General features: G+C 32.5%; 2 protein-coding genes across 5 annotated transcripts in view; one reads left to right on the top strand and one right to left on the bottom strand.

The window, feature by feature from the left end:
* The window catches only part of LOC148626333 (clathrin heavy chain linker domain-containing protein 1-like), a 26,120-nt gene extending 15,100 nt beyond the window's left edge, over positions 1-11,020 (bottom strand). For 2 of the 4 annotated variants that reach the window (XM_088570222.1, XM_088570224.1), the window contains exons 1-5: positions 10,671-10,732; positions 4,418-4,602; positions 3,596-3,783; positions 2,563-2,708; positions 465-797 (exon numbers count right to left, since the gene is read on the bottom strand). In XM_088570222.1, the coding sequence (XP_088426348.1) occupies positions 465-797; positions 2,563-2,708; positions 3,596-3,783; positions 4,418-4,602; positions 10,671-10,707 (889 nt within the window). In that variant the 5' untranslated portion in view covers positions 10,708-10,732. Of the gene's footprint in view, positions 1-464; positions 798-2,562; positions 2,709-3,595; positions 3,784-4,417; positions 4,603-10,670; positions 10,733-10,977 lie in introns of those variants that run through there. The other 2 variants (XM_088570225.1, XM_088570223.1) reach the window with 2 other exon arrangements.
* LOC148626332 (26S proteasome regulatory subunit 6B) overlaps positions 10,730-15,345 on the top strand; it is a 17,423-nt gene continuing 12,807 nt past the window's right edge. Inside the window, exon 1 of the mRNA XM_088570226.1 lies at positions 10,730-10,870. Within this exon, the coding sequence (XP_088426352.1) occupies positions 10,841-10,870 (30 nt within the window). The 5' untranslated portion in view covers positions 10,730-10,840. The remainder of the gene's footprint in view (positions 10,871-15,345) is intronic.

The raw sequence follows: 15,345 nt of genomic DNA, 5'->3' as shown, positions 1-15,345 counted from the left end.
ATGACATCTTTTAATTATTAAAAAGATCAAACTTTAAGAAATAATTTGATATGTTTACAAACTATTATTGCAAATGTAATAATTTCAAACCTTTGCCTTAAATTTATTTTCAAAGGTTATGGCAATTTAACTATAAGCTGAAACAAATACAACTGTAGGTCTGATATTTTACTACTTACTGCCTTATAAAATAGGCTAACGTCTTTGACTAGACTATTGATGGGAGGGGAGAAACAAGTTGAAATTATGAAATATTAGAAAACCAATAGAAGCAACCTATTAAAATGGATATCTACTAGCTATTCATGGTACAGTTCAATAAGCTATTACTAAATCTAGTTAAGCTATTACTAAATCTAGTTAAGCTATTACTAAATCTAGTTAAGCTAAAATCACACTAGTCTATAGGCTAATATAATTTAATATTTCAAAGCAGAAAGTTGTGAAGAAATGTAATATTTTACCTTTTTCTTGTTTTTGTAGCCCTCGTGCTTGACCAAGGGCAAATATAACAGCATCTCCTACAGTCTGATGAGGAGGTTTAACTCTATTGTAAGCCTGAGCAGCTTCAACAGCTATTTTCAACTTTGACCTTTTGTATCGATATATTTGTCCTTGTCTAAGTAAGTCATCTCTCTCATTGACTTTATTCTCAAGTCTCTCCTTCAGTTCAATCTTTTGAGATTTAGGAACATATCTTGTTCTAAAACTAATGTTTAATTCTTTGAGCTGTCTGTCAAGTTTCTCAAGATTTGTATACAAAAGGTTTAAGTCGGTTGATTCTTCCAATGTAAGTCCTGATGTTAAAAAGAATAAAAATGCACACTTTTTATTAAACGGAACTTTGATACCAGGTTTTCATTTTTTCGATATTGCAACATTACCAGAGTGTGTTGGTTTTTTAAATTTAAGTTATTTCATCAAGGCATCATAGTTTTCAATGTAATATAGATTTTACTGGCCAATAATAGCAATGAAATCAAGATATCTATGAGCAATGGCTCACTAGTGATTTCCCTGCTTTCAATCACAATATAAGTTAGGAAAATAAAAAAGTCCTCAGTAAATAGGAATTTTTCTGGAAATAGATCCCACCATATGGCAAATCTACAGGAAGAATGTGTTGAAATTTCAAGGCACTGTGATTGGTTGTTACTGAGAAAACTGTGACAGAAAAAATTATATGGATGGAAAAAAGGACGCAAGGACATGGGTAAATTAGTATACCCCCTCTCTTTTGGAGCAGAGGTATAAGTTAATGTCAGATGCATGATACAGTGATAGCTTCATAATATAATATAGTCATTAACACAGATGACAATTAAAATATAATAAGCTACCTTTGATTTAATAAATGTTTGCTCCAGTGTATTACAGTTGCTTGGAAGTAAATACCTGTTTGGTTACCCATAGGTACATTTTATAGAATTCAGTCTACCAATGTTGGTTTCTCCAATTAGTTCATGCAATAAAACATGCAATGAAACAAATGTGTCTTTTAGCTGATAAAAGCAACTGCCAACTTCTTCATCATATAGATCATATCTATATTTGATATTAGGTCATTTGATATCAATTTCAAATTATTGTGTCCATGTATCAAACATTGACAAAAGATACATAAAGATGTGCATGTATTATGATTCAAGATATGGAATATTACCATTACAAACTCGCGTTTCAATGATATAACTGATACTCACTTTTTGTATAACATCATAAACAACAAAGAAATAAGAGTAGTTTGATAACAAGTCATCAAAAATACGAAAACTAAATAATTACTTCACATGTCACATCCCTTATATATTTAATTCTGCATTTCATCTTTCCAAAAATTTCAATAAAATAAGTTTTTTTCCCTACCTACCAACTTAAGCTTCAAACCAATGGGTAGGAGAACAGCAAACGAACATATTTTTATGTTTGGCCCAAATCTTGAGAATTTTTAAGATTCTACATATGATTAATGCCACTACGAGAGTATGTGGTATTGTAACTAGCTTGCTGTCTATCCTTCACTACAGACATCTTTGTAAGGTGAATTAACATCTCCTTCATGGAGCAATATGAAGATCCAGCTATAAACCTTTCTTTCTATGGATTCTTAAGAAATTTGGAAATTCAATATAAGTAAGATAAGTCCTCATATTTTGGACATGAATGACTTATGGTTTTTTAGGATTTCTTCTTTGTCAAAAGTAGTACGTTTATATGTGGCATTCAATGCCCAATATCTTAATAAGGCAATTGAGGTAATGGGCTTTACAAATACAATATTGTTTGAAGCTTTGTCTGCAGGGATGAAAACATATTTTTCATGTAGTGAGGAAAGATATCCAAGTGCATCATAATCGTTGAATACAGACTCAGGTCTATTATTGACACATTTTTTGAGATTGTCAGTAATATTCATATAAGACATGTTTTGTCATGACTATCAGAAGTTTCATACTTAACATTGAGCATTAAACTATCAAAATAATTAAATTTTCCATAAGTGTAATGAAAACTTAAACTGCATTTTTGTTTTCATTTATGCAAATGAAATCTCATTTTTACCTGGTATCATACGACTGTCTTTTTTAAGCTCTCGTTTTGGTGGTTCTGTTACTTCCCTTTCTAACTCCTCACGTTCTTGGCGTTTCCTCTGAACTTCATTAAGTTCTTTTTGTAATCTCTCGTTGTCTTTTTGGATGACAGAAATTCTATAATAAAAAAATATGATATAATATAGTTCAATAAAATACCAGATACAATATTCTCAAAAACACGTACTGTGAGGTTGGTCCACAAAAGGGCTAGTTTTTATTGGACTACTGAAGGCTCAACTCCAAGACACATTTTACCTTCCTTAATCACTGATTTATATTTCATGTCATCAAAGAAAATATATCCACAGAGAGCAAAATGTAAATGTAATGAATATTGGTTTCCTGTAGAAAGCTTTTTTCAAATAAATCCCACATCCTTTGGTGAAAAATTGAGGACTAAATTCTGGGAAAGCTGAATTCTATGTTCTCTTTCCCATGGTAACAGTTCTACTTTATTAGTTACAACAACCCTAGAACATTTTATTTCATTTTAATTCAAGAAAAATAAAAATACTTGTACATTTTTATGTATTAGATATGTTTTGCAGGTAAAGCAAAAGTAATTAAAGATACACATTTACCTAACTATATCTAAAAAAATGATGTCAACACTACATGCAACTAGGATACCCCAGTTCCCCACCCAGTAACCATAATATAGTCAATATAAAAACAAACAGAAAAGTTGATATCACTTCAGTCTGAAATTGAATCACACAATATGGCATACTTACATAGAACATCTGTCAAAATATCAAGTGGCTGTCATCAGTACTGTTATGAAAAAATAGTGAGCTGACAGATGTTCACTGTGATCACTCAGAGCAAGGGGTATAAAAAAAACCATAAAGAAAACACATAACAATTTTAGGGTGTTAACACTAGTTGACGACCTTTAGGTGATATCTGAAAGTATTTACTACTTTGTATTAAGGTTATACGCTGATGCATTTGTTGTATTTCAACATATCCGTTCTTTTTTTATTAGTACATTTGTATACCTTTCTTCCAGTTCATCAGCCCTCCTCCTATAATTCCTGATAGTAGAAGGTTCTGATGCCATAGCTTTAAGTTTTCCATGCAGAAATGCTGCCTCTCTTTGTCCTTTCCTGATTGCTTCAATAGTATCCTCATATTCTTTCTTGATCTCAGTGAGTAGTGGTTTGTATGCAGATACATGTTCTATTATCTGTTTGAAATTGTAAAAAAAAGAATATAAATGTAGGGTGATCATGAAACAAAGCATTAATTTTTTTCTCTATCAATTCAGTCTTTTTTAAAATGTAATATTTTTTAGAAAGAAAGAACATCTTCAACTTATTTTCCCATATGGCCATATTTCTTCATAAGTTGCGACAGAGAATCATCAAAATATTAGAGAAACACAAATTACATATTAATGACATTAGTTCAGTCTTTTTTTAAATATACTTTTGCAAATATAGTAAAACCTGTCTACTTTTAACCTTATGGACTTCAAAACAAGTTTAAATCAGTTTAAAAAGGTGTTTGGTTTACCAAGGTTAAAAACATTTAAACTGATATAAATGGACTTCAGTGTCTGGTTAAGACAGGTTTTCGGTTGGTTTTGACAGATTTCACTGTACTTTTCACTATTTCAGAAATAGTACTGTACATTATGTATTTGTTGTTAAATGTTGAGGCACAAGACAATATTATTGTTTGACTCAATTAACTTTGTACAAATACAGAAAAATGTAAATTTGTACCTAAGTCAATTTTGTTATCAGAAAATTAAAATTAAAATTTGTTCAAGTCAATTTAAACCGAGAAATTTTATAATTTGTGTCATCATTTCTTACCCTATTAAAAACTGACTTGTACAATGTATATCTCTGGTCATCATCTCCAGGGGTCAGTTTTTCTGATTCATACTGTATATAATCATTTATGTCTAGTAAAAACTGTCTGTCTAACTCACTGGTAATGATTGGTGGTAATTTTGGTAGGCTGCTAACAGGAGTTCCAGATCGACTTAGTGTAGACACTGAAAAAAAAAAATTAATTCAAAGATACCGTAACATATATTAAATTTCAACAAAAGTGATTTTAACACTATATGCCAATTGAAAAACAAACTAGGCTTGTTTTCCATTACCTGGTCCAAAACAAACTTTCACTAATTCTACTTCCAATTCATTTGGTAAGTTTTCTGAAAAGAACTGCTGGGTACAAACCAAATATAATCTCAGTTTGAAGGGAAGAAATTGAAATTTTTATAAAAAAAAATATGGGGGCTTTGAAATTACATGTTTCATTTCACTTATTGCTTGGAAACATGGTTAATTATGTGGGATAAAATTAGATTATGGTTTATTTTCATTGTAATGTTTCTGATATCATTTGTAGGTAGTGTTATAGCATATTTGATCAAACCATTATAGTATTAATGAATCAAAATTCCTTCATAAATGCTTATCGGAAATAATCAAAAGGATTTTTCCTTCCTTTCTTAAAGCCCGACCACCATGCAAGATGCTCATATTTGTCAAATGGTCATATTAAATCTCAAGTCTGACCACCATGAAAAATGCTTATATTTGTCAAATGGTCATATTAAATCTTGAGGTCGGTTAAAAAGTTCTACTTAATTTATCTTAACTATTATTGTTTGTACACACATGTGTACAATACTTGCCTTTACCTATTTATTAATTAAATATTATGGGTATGAACTTATGTTTCTTTGAGAATGTTTAAAGTTTCACCTGTCTGTCTCATATCTATAAATTATAGTGAGAGCAGAGAGCTTTACAGCAACATGCATGTGCAAGTTGGTGGGGTGCAGAATAATGGGAACAAAAATTCATTGTACGGAAGTGACATGTCAGAGAGAATGCAAAATAACAATAAGTGTCCCCAAGAATTATTTTTAAAACCTAAACAATGTCTTGGATATCTAAAAATACAACTTGAATAGCAAAAATGGATTGGAAGTATGAACAATGTTAACTTAATGAGAATGTCACATTGCAATCAATATTGTCTCTTTACTTTCTTCCTTAACTTAGTTCCAAAAGACAATCCATATGAAAATGCCAGAATTTTAGGTAAAAGAATAATGCATTTACAGTTCAAAACACACGTAAATATTTTATTTATTTTAAATAATGACAAAATAATTATTTTTTTCAATGATTTTTATTTCAAATACATATAAATATTCAACAATCTCTGCTGACTTAAGTATACTTCTAGTTCTGTTCTGACATTTACAGGGAAACCTAATACTCACCAAAGAACGGAATGCTATGCTCAATTTTAGGCAATGCCAACTCCTTAGTTATTAGTTTAAGTTTCAATATTTTAAATGGAAAAATAATAAAATATACAGTTTTTGTACAAACAATTTTAATAATTTTAGGGACAAACATTCTCTTAACAGGGAAATCAAGGGAACCAGGATTCGAATGGTAATAAAAAAGAACATAATCCATGGACCAAAACCAGACAAGGAAAATACAGGTCAAGGAGTAATTCTCACTTACCAAGTTTTAGTCCCTTGCTGCGAAACAAGTTAATGTCAAAATCTAAGACAAAACATCTAACAGATTGCTTATATATTGCTTTAAAAAATGATCGAACTATGATACAAGGCTTTCCATTAAGAAATAAAATTTTGATAAGCAGATTGGTGAGAGTTGCTTCTTTCTTGAAAATGGAGAGGTATACTCTCTGACCAGCAGACACACACACAATGAACAAGAATCAGTGTTCTCCCCATGATTTTTGGATAGCACAGTATTCAACACACATGACACAGAATTAATAGGTCCTGTGTCGAAACGTGCCACTTCGTATTTCATATATTATTTAAAAATTAATCTGTGTATTCAAAATATACATTGCTGTTCATATTTATATGAATTATTCATAGGTAAATATTTTACCATTTTTCTTCAATTGCAGTAATTATAACTTAATATCATTTTTATTTTCCTTTTTATATTTAACACAAAAATTAAAAAGATATTCTATCAAATTATACTAAGTAATTCTTCATAAACATTCAGGGTTCTTCGTTGGAAATTACAATTTTTCATTTGTTTTTGGGCCTCAATGGCTGATTTCAATGTGATATTCATTTGATTAAAAGCATTTTCTATTAAACTTTTTATCTTGTCTTTAAAACTTTCAATATATTTACAGATTGAATTATCTAATCAGGTATATATAATAGACTACTCTGGTCTTAAAATTCATGGTGCCAAAAATGTTCATGAAGTCAGTAGTATAGAGCTAAAATAATATTCTTAATTGTTATTTAAAGTTAACACACTAGTTGTTTTGTTTTGATATGTTTTTTTTTCTTTGTTTTGCTTTTTTTAATTATTATTTTGTTGAAATGAAGTTTATCTATGACAGAAACCCCAAATCATAACTTAAGTCCACATTTGTTTATCACAACTCTGATACTATTTTTAGACGAGGAATTTTACTTTCTATTTCATTACTGATTTTCCCGCCAAAAATCATGTGCTATTGATACACAACAACATGGCAATGAAAACAAAAGACGGCCATTTCATTTTTTCAAAGTGTTTAGAAAGTATCTGATGGAATAGATATTGTTTGGAAATTTAATACATTCTTTTATCAGATTAATCAGCTTCTTAATGTTGAAAACATCTTGTGATTGTGCAACATTCAACTCTGCATTTATGAATAGCAACATGCTTTTGGCCATGGTTGAGTTAACTTTGACACAGTCAGTTTTGATTGTTTTAGTCTAGGATATTTGTATCTGGTTGACACCTTCCCTAAAATTAATTTGTGGCCAAGTGGAGTGATTAATTAAGATTGGCTGCAGATTACTGTGCAGTCATGCGATGATCAACAGACCGTAGTGTGTTTACTGCTATCGGTTGTAACAGCTAATTACCTTGTCAGATGCTGTAAATGACCTTGGGGCACACACGTTCATGTCATAATTGATTTCTAATCCTCATATCAAACTTTATAGCACAGCGCTGGTAGCAAGATAGCACAGTAATAAGGTCAATAGTGCAGCGCACTAACTGGATAGACTGTAAAGTATAGCGCTTTGAGGGCCTGGGGAACACTGAAGAATAACCAAAATAAAATGCACATGGAATCATAAGAAAATTAGTAACCCAGACATCACTAATACAGACCTATTTCACTGACCTCAGTATCAAGTAAATTATTGGAGTATATCATCTGTAGACATATCTTGAAACACCTAGAAAAACACTGAGTACTAACATCACTAAACCATGGATTCCAATCAGGTTACTCTTGCCAGACCCAACTATTTGGCACCATCAATCACTTCATGAAAGCCTATGATGCAGGAACACAAACTGACTGTGCCATCCTCTTTAACACAGTACCACAACAGACTACTTCACAAAATTTATTAATACGAGATCAGAGGAACCATCAACAACTAGTTCAAATGTTTCTCACACAAAGAACAATGAAGGTCAATCTCATTAAAATCAGATCTCTCACTCTAAATATGTTACGCTATGGCGTGGTGTAGCGTATATTGTACATATAGTGAGAGATTTGATTTCAATGAGATTGAATGAAGGTGGTATTTATAGGAGAACATTCAGAAGAAGATAAAGCAAACTCAGGAGTCCCTCAAGGAACAGTCCTATGACCGATCCTGTTCCTTTGCTATATCAACGATCTACAAGACTTAGTATAAAAATCGTTAGGTCACCTATTTGCATATGACTGCTTGGTGTATAAAAAAATTTGAATCAGCTGAAGATCATAATATTCTACAAGCGGACTTGGAAAATCTAGAAAAATTGGCTGAGAATCGGGTAATGAGGTTCAAAGCCAAGGAGTGTTACACCATGAGCATCCGTAACAAAAGCCAGAGATTTTATACACTAAACAACCATACCCTGCAACTGATATAAAATAAACCTGTGCCTAGGCTTGCAAAGATATGATGACTTTAAGTGGTCTACTCACATTGCAAATGTGACTATAAAGCCAATCTCAAGTACTGCTCACAATTTGCACAAAACTGGAAAAAATTTACCTACATCTCACTAGTGAGATCAATGATGGAATATGGAGCTATTGTTTGGGACCCATTTACAATCCGGGATATAATCAAACTAAAACAAGTGCAGAGACAAGCAGCCATGTTCATCACCAGTGACTACAAGTCCAGAGACAAAGGAGGCGTCACAAACATACTAGCCAGACGCCAACTAGAAGGACTTGAAGAACGCCACACAAGCCAGAGACTTATTTTCTTGTACAATGTGGTTGAGGGACTGGCACCTGCTATGAAAACAGAAGATAAACTGAAACCGGTCAGGCAAAAACCCCTCATTGGCTCATAAGATCTAAGAGATATAGTGACTTTCAAACCCACAATATCGTCACCTAGCGAAACACAACAATATTTGAACTTCTTCTTCATAAAAACAGTAATGGAGTGGAAATAACTTGACGACACCACAGTAAACTCGACCAGCATAGAGCTTCAAATCCACTCTCACCAGCAACCACTAAACCAGTTGCTCTCTCTCCGTCGAGGAACAGTCAAATTTGGATTCTTCTACGTGTACATACACAGATAATAATTAGGAAAATGAACCAGACGGGTAGGTGTCCTATGCATTTCAACAAACACCTGCTGCATGCTGAGAGGGAGATTAGCTAAGCTTACAGCATACATGTGAACCTACCGACGGTAGGTCAAATCTACCGGAATTAGAACCTTCTTACTGTACTAACAGAAAAACTACCGCTTTCCGAAAATTATACTGTAAACAAATTTTGGACGCTATTTTTTTTAATTTACTGAAGGAAAAAACCTGAGAGGATCGAATAACAACATTTCCAGTTGATCTCTGGTAGACAGATGAGGTCATAAACAATAATTAAGAGCTTTAGTGGTCATCGCCGAGATGTAATTTAAAAGGTGTAATGATTATATAAAACAGGAGATGATTGACAATTACCCAAAGTTTTAGTGGCAGACGCTTAAATGATGAAACAATTTTATTACCGACAAATGGGACTCATTGTGTAAACAATGATGCGGGGCATTTGATCTTTTGATGGTTATGGAAACATTGACCATGCATCCACTGAAAATGAAATTGATTCAAAGTATGGCTTGTTTTTTATCCAAGTTAATGGAGGAACTATGTGATTTTTTCAATTTGGAGCACTCTCAACAACCGACAAAATGCTGAAACGTAATATTTCATCTTCTGCACCTTGTCCGCCAGCCAAGAAAGTAAAGAAGTTAGTACTATTCCAGATTCAATGCTGCATGGAAGTCAAAGTGGTGCCAAGCCAGTAATGACTATTTGAAATGAAATCATTTTGATGCATATTTATGCAATAGTAGCTATTGTAGTGACAATTTTTAAATGAAAATTATTTAATTAATAGTGGATAGTAATTATGACACTTTTAAATTGAAAATTATTTAAGTTTATGCTGTTCTTGTTATGTAAATATTGTCATTAATAAATAAAATTATTAAAATGTTCATGTGTTACTCCATCAAAAGGGTCATCCCAACTATTCAAATAGAGTATACAGCATTTTTTCTCATGGAAACAGACTTAATGCAAGGTTTTCCATAAGTTCACACATACTTGACTTGTTACGCCGTAAAAAAAAAAAACACAGATAAAAAACCTCCAGTTTTCAAACCAAATCTACAGCTAAAAAATGACAAATCTCCAGTTTTGAAGGAATTACTTTTATCACATGTATGTTACAGGGGTCTAACACAACTACTTGTTACCTAATCCCATTTGGGATTCTGTGTCCAGAGCTGCTTCCTGATTTGGCCACCCCGCAAATCCTTATCAATACCACAAATTTCACTCTGGCAGCTAAATCAGAAAACAGATCTGGTCACTGTCACTGAATCCCGAAAGGTATCTAGGAATTAAGAAATAAGATACTTGACATAAGTTGTCACCTTTATATACTACATGGCATTTCGACTGTTTGCATGCAATTAGACCATGAGATACTTAGTAAAGAGCGAGTATATAAGGGGGGACATTACTACTGTAATTAAAATTGTTTGAGACATACAGTCCTCAGCAGTTTTCTCTCTCCGTAAGCTCGCCATTTTCAAACAACTTGGTAGACAGGAAGTGACGAATTGTCGTCTACTGGTTGTCCTCCTATTTTGCATCATTGACTATAGCTCTCGCCTCTGCAAGAAAACCGATCGAGGGACCAGATTATCAGCAAAAATCATAATGGAAGAAATCGGGCTAGTTCAAGAAAAGGTGAAATTATTGAAATCTCACACGTTGAAAACACCTTACTATGTTGTTTAACCCTCCAAATTCTTCTTTTATTGACAAGGCCTTTTTGAGATGAAATAATTGCTTACTTTAGTGCTCGGAAGATGTGTACTGGTATTTGGTGTCGAAACTGCATTGTCATGTTACTGTTGTTTTCCACTCGTTCCGTCCCCAAGTCGTTCCGGCCTCGGTCGTTCCGGCCCCAAGTCGATCCGGCCTCATTTTAAAAGTCGTTCCGCCCTCCCCCCCCCAAAAAAAAATATTTAATTTTACCAATTAGTCAATTAATTTAGATAAATCACCACAACAACAACAGCTTATTGCATACTTGCGCAATACATGGTTATACAACAGCATCTGGAGTGTTCATCAGTGGTCAATCTTCAGGCAGACAGTAAGAACCAACAATGACGTTGAGGGTATGTTTAATTTGTATAACTTACAATACACAACATTGTTGATACTTATTACTTAAAATTACACATCAATCATATCCGTCATTGTCCATCATAGATCTACAGACATTTGGTTATTTTTTTTATTTATAAATGAAGATGCATCAAATGAAATGATGAATAAATATGGTTTCCTTTTCATTTTATCATATTTGAATACATTTGTAAATAAATGTATATTTGTATTCCTTTGCAATTTGTTTATTATCCACTTTTTTTTTTTTCATTACAGGATGGCACCGCCGTTTCAACGCAAAAGCTTCTGGGTGTAAACTTTAATTCTACAAATTGGTACCAGCCTTAATAAAGGAAGCCAAGCAAGTGAACCATGACATTACGTCTAGTTGAAGAACATGCTGTACAACGGTACCAACGGGCAACGTACAAAACAACTCACGGTAGATTGACAGACCTCTGGGACCAACTTGAACAGAAAACGATCAAGACATCCGAATTTCTAAGAGAGATTGGTAACATGTATACCGTACCAATACCAGAAGCAGATGAAGAACCAATTGATTCGGACAGCGACCACGACCACGAGTGAAATGTGTGATAGTTATTTAATGACAATGTGAAAGTGTGTGATAGTTATTTAATGACAATGTGAACATGTGTTATAGTCATTTAATGACAATTGTGACATTTTGTGATAATTATGTGAATTGTAATAGATCATGCTTGATTGTTTCTGTATTAAATTACTATAATAGATATCAGAAAAAAAACTTGCTTTAATACCAGTGCTATGTTTTGTATAGTGCATATATATTACATTGTGATATCCTGCTAAATTGTTATCTGTATTGTTAAACTATTATAATAAATATGAAAAATCTTGCCTTGTTTATTAATCATGGAGTTTCCAATGCTGGTAAAATATATTGAAATTTATGCGGAAGTATGGGTTCATATTCAAAGGCTTTAAGTTTTCCTTGGTGTAAGTTTTTCTGTTGTTGTATTCAGTTCTTTCATGATAATTCAACATCGTCTTGTTTCCAAATGATACATATATATACAATAAAAAACTAGGGCCGGAATGACTTTGGGCCGGACAGGTTTGGGGCCGGAACGACTGGCATCCTTACTGGTAGTGTTACTCCAAAAAGTTGTTTTCCAACACGACACATTCATTTTCGGTAGAAATGAAATAGAGGAGGACGAGGAATTTCAGAGCAAGTCCGTCCTACAGAAATTATGAACAGAAGAGTGAAGGTCTTGCCATACAGATGTACATGTATCTTTACTTCACTGGACATTTGCTTTGATTGACCCACTGTGGATTGACCTCAGAATTTGATCTGGAGGGGATATGATTCTAATTAAATTTGGGTCAGGATAAGCCTGTTTAAAAACAATTTTAAATACTGTCTATTTCGTAACGTAAGCAGTTCTCTATGATATGCTAAAAAAAACTTTCTTAAAATTAAAAATGACATTTTCATGTACTGTGCATGCTAATTTAATTTGATGATCAGCTTTACACATCAAAAATGTAATTCGATAAAACACATCTTCAAGTTAATCGTATTAGCCTTGCCCACAATTAAATGGACTAAATTGATCACTGTATATTGCCAAAGTTAGAAATAGTAGCCAGCCTGAGACTGGCTATTTTTTGGCAGGGCTGGCTAATTTTAGCAAAAATTTATAAAGCCATGTAGTAAATATATTGAAAAATTGTATTCAGAGCTGGCTGAAATTTGAGTGATTTTCCTACCCTGGTATTGCCTTAAGGCAGTGTGAGCTATTGTCATCACTTTGCATCTGTCGTTGTCTGTCGTTATTAGCTATTTTCGAACATCTTCTCCTCTGAAATGGCTTGACCAATTTGAATGAAACTTGGCATTATTGTTCCTTATGGTATCCTGCACAAACTTATTGTTTAAAATTTTTCATTGCTTGAAAAATATGGTTGTCGTTTGTAAAAAAATAGAACATAGGGCTAAAAAAATATATATGTGTTGCGGAACCCCGACCGACCCTATTTTCCAGCAGGGACCCTAATCATTTTTATGGGAAAAAAATCAGCAGTAAATAAAACATCTGGAAATTTTGCTGTGTCCACATCCGGTTTTGTCTATTATCAATTCAAACAAAGGTGGCGACCTCCGAGTCTAATGTGTGGCCGGTTAGTTCTATAACATTAAAACACATTTTATGTTTATGTTTGATGTTTTATCTGATATTAATAGGATGTATTTAATAAGAAAGAGGAAAAAAAAAAATATCACGAGTTCCAAAGAACACCTACATTTGAAGAGTGTGCAGAATTTGTTCCATTCACAAGTTCAATTATCCTCAGGCGTTCTTGGTACGAGTGATTACATTTTGGTTATTCACTATAACCAATTTATTATCCTATTTATTATAAAGATTTTCTTCAAAATTTATCGACATTTTCAACATGAAGTTTAAATTCTATGATTGGCTGATGGATATCAAAGTTGTGACGTTCTGGCAGAAAGTCTAAGAGTGAAATTACCAAATTTATTTCACAGTGTGTATTATTGAAAATTATCTACACTGGGTACATTTGATAAAACACCACTACTTGTATCTATATGATAATTTCATTTGTTGCTAAAAGCCAAAATGTGAGTTCAATAAACACATAAGATAATTTGATTTGCAGTAATATCAGACACAACAAAAGAACTTGGGCATTTTGCAATCATTCATGGGCATTTCTACCTTTCTTTATACTTTTTGTTCATTGTTGAAGACAATGAATTTAATCTTTAAAATTTAAATGGTAAAACATAATCATGTTGACAGATATTTTTTATTCATTGAAATAGAGCCTCATCAACTATAGATTCACACTAAAAATTCAAAATTAAATCAATCGTAGGTTGAATTTAATACATTGGTGCATAAACAAGACGTTGCAATTAATAACCATTATTTTGGCAATAAAACTGTTCCTAAACATCAGAGAAACATAGTAAGTATCTGAGTATCTGACATCTCCAACTGTAATACAGATATTAAAATATAACTGCATAATTAAATAATTTTTTTTTTAAATCGACCGACCGACCTTATTTTATTCAGCAGGGTACAGTAAACACACATACATTTTTTTTGGCCTAATGGTCAAAATACAGTTTTTTGCAAGTAACTCGAAAACTTGAATTTAGAAAATTCTGACGGATGGTGATACATGTAATTGTACCATCAAAAGACTGACATATGCCGAAATTTTCAAAATTTCGTTTTTCATTTGTACAACTTTGAAAATCTTCTTCTCTGGAACCATTTGACAATATTGAATGAAAGTTGTCATAACTGGTCAATAGGGGATCCTGCACAAATTGATTGTTTAAATTATTTCTTCGGTGGAAACACATGACTGTTACTATTGAAAATATAACATAGTGGCCAAGATGTTTTTTTGCTATTTTTTCCTCAACTATAGAAGAACAATGAAGATGAAAGCTACTCATAAGATAAACATGCTATTCTGAGTGGGCAACATGGTATTTTAAATTGAATGGTAATGACAAAAATTTCTTTTGGACAGTCATTTTCCTGCTAAATTTTATACTTATCGCTTAAATATCGAAGATACATGTATTTGTTTTATATAGTATGGACTCCTGAGTGGAATGGGGATGATGAAAATGTTGTATATAGTCATGATTAAACTTCATTTTATGTTCTTTTTCAGCAAATATATAGTGGGCTTATCCCCCCCAAAAGACTGGAATTGTGATAAGCATACCTAGATTTTGCTTTAATTGTGGTTTCCACTAATTTCACTGCCATAAATATCTGGCACAAAACTTGATATATTGCTTTGCAGCTAAATAAATGTGTTACAAGTATTTTTTGGCTACCTTCTGACTTGCATAATTTTCAATTTGGATCTGTAAAAAAACATCTTATCACCAGCTTCAAAAATTCAACTGATTGCATGTCACTTTCTTAAATTAATGTACCGTATTTTGGTGTGTATATTGCGCAGTTGTGTATAATGCGCAGGGTGATTTTTCCTTT

Source organism: Perna viridis, chromosome 2 (assembly GCF_037379345.1).
Source record: "Perna viridis isolate PV_CMFRI_1.1 ecotype Kerala chromosome 2, ASM3737934v1, whole genome shotgun sequence".
Classification (NCBI taxonomy): Eukaryota; Metazoa; Mollusca; class Bivalvia; order Mytilida; family Mytilidae; genus Perna; species Perna viridis.
The sequence above is the reverse complement of the archived record's forward strand: the minus strand, read 5'-3'. Positions and strand labels throughout refer to the sequence as shown.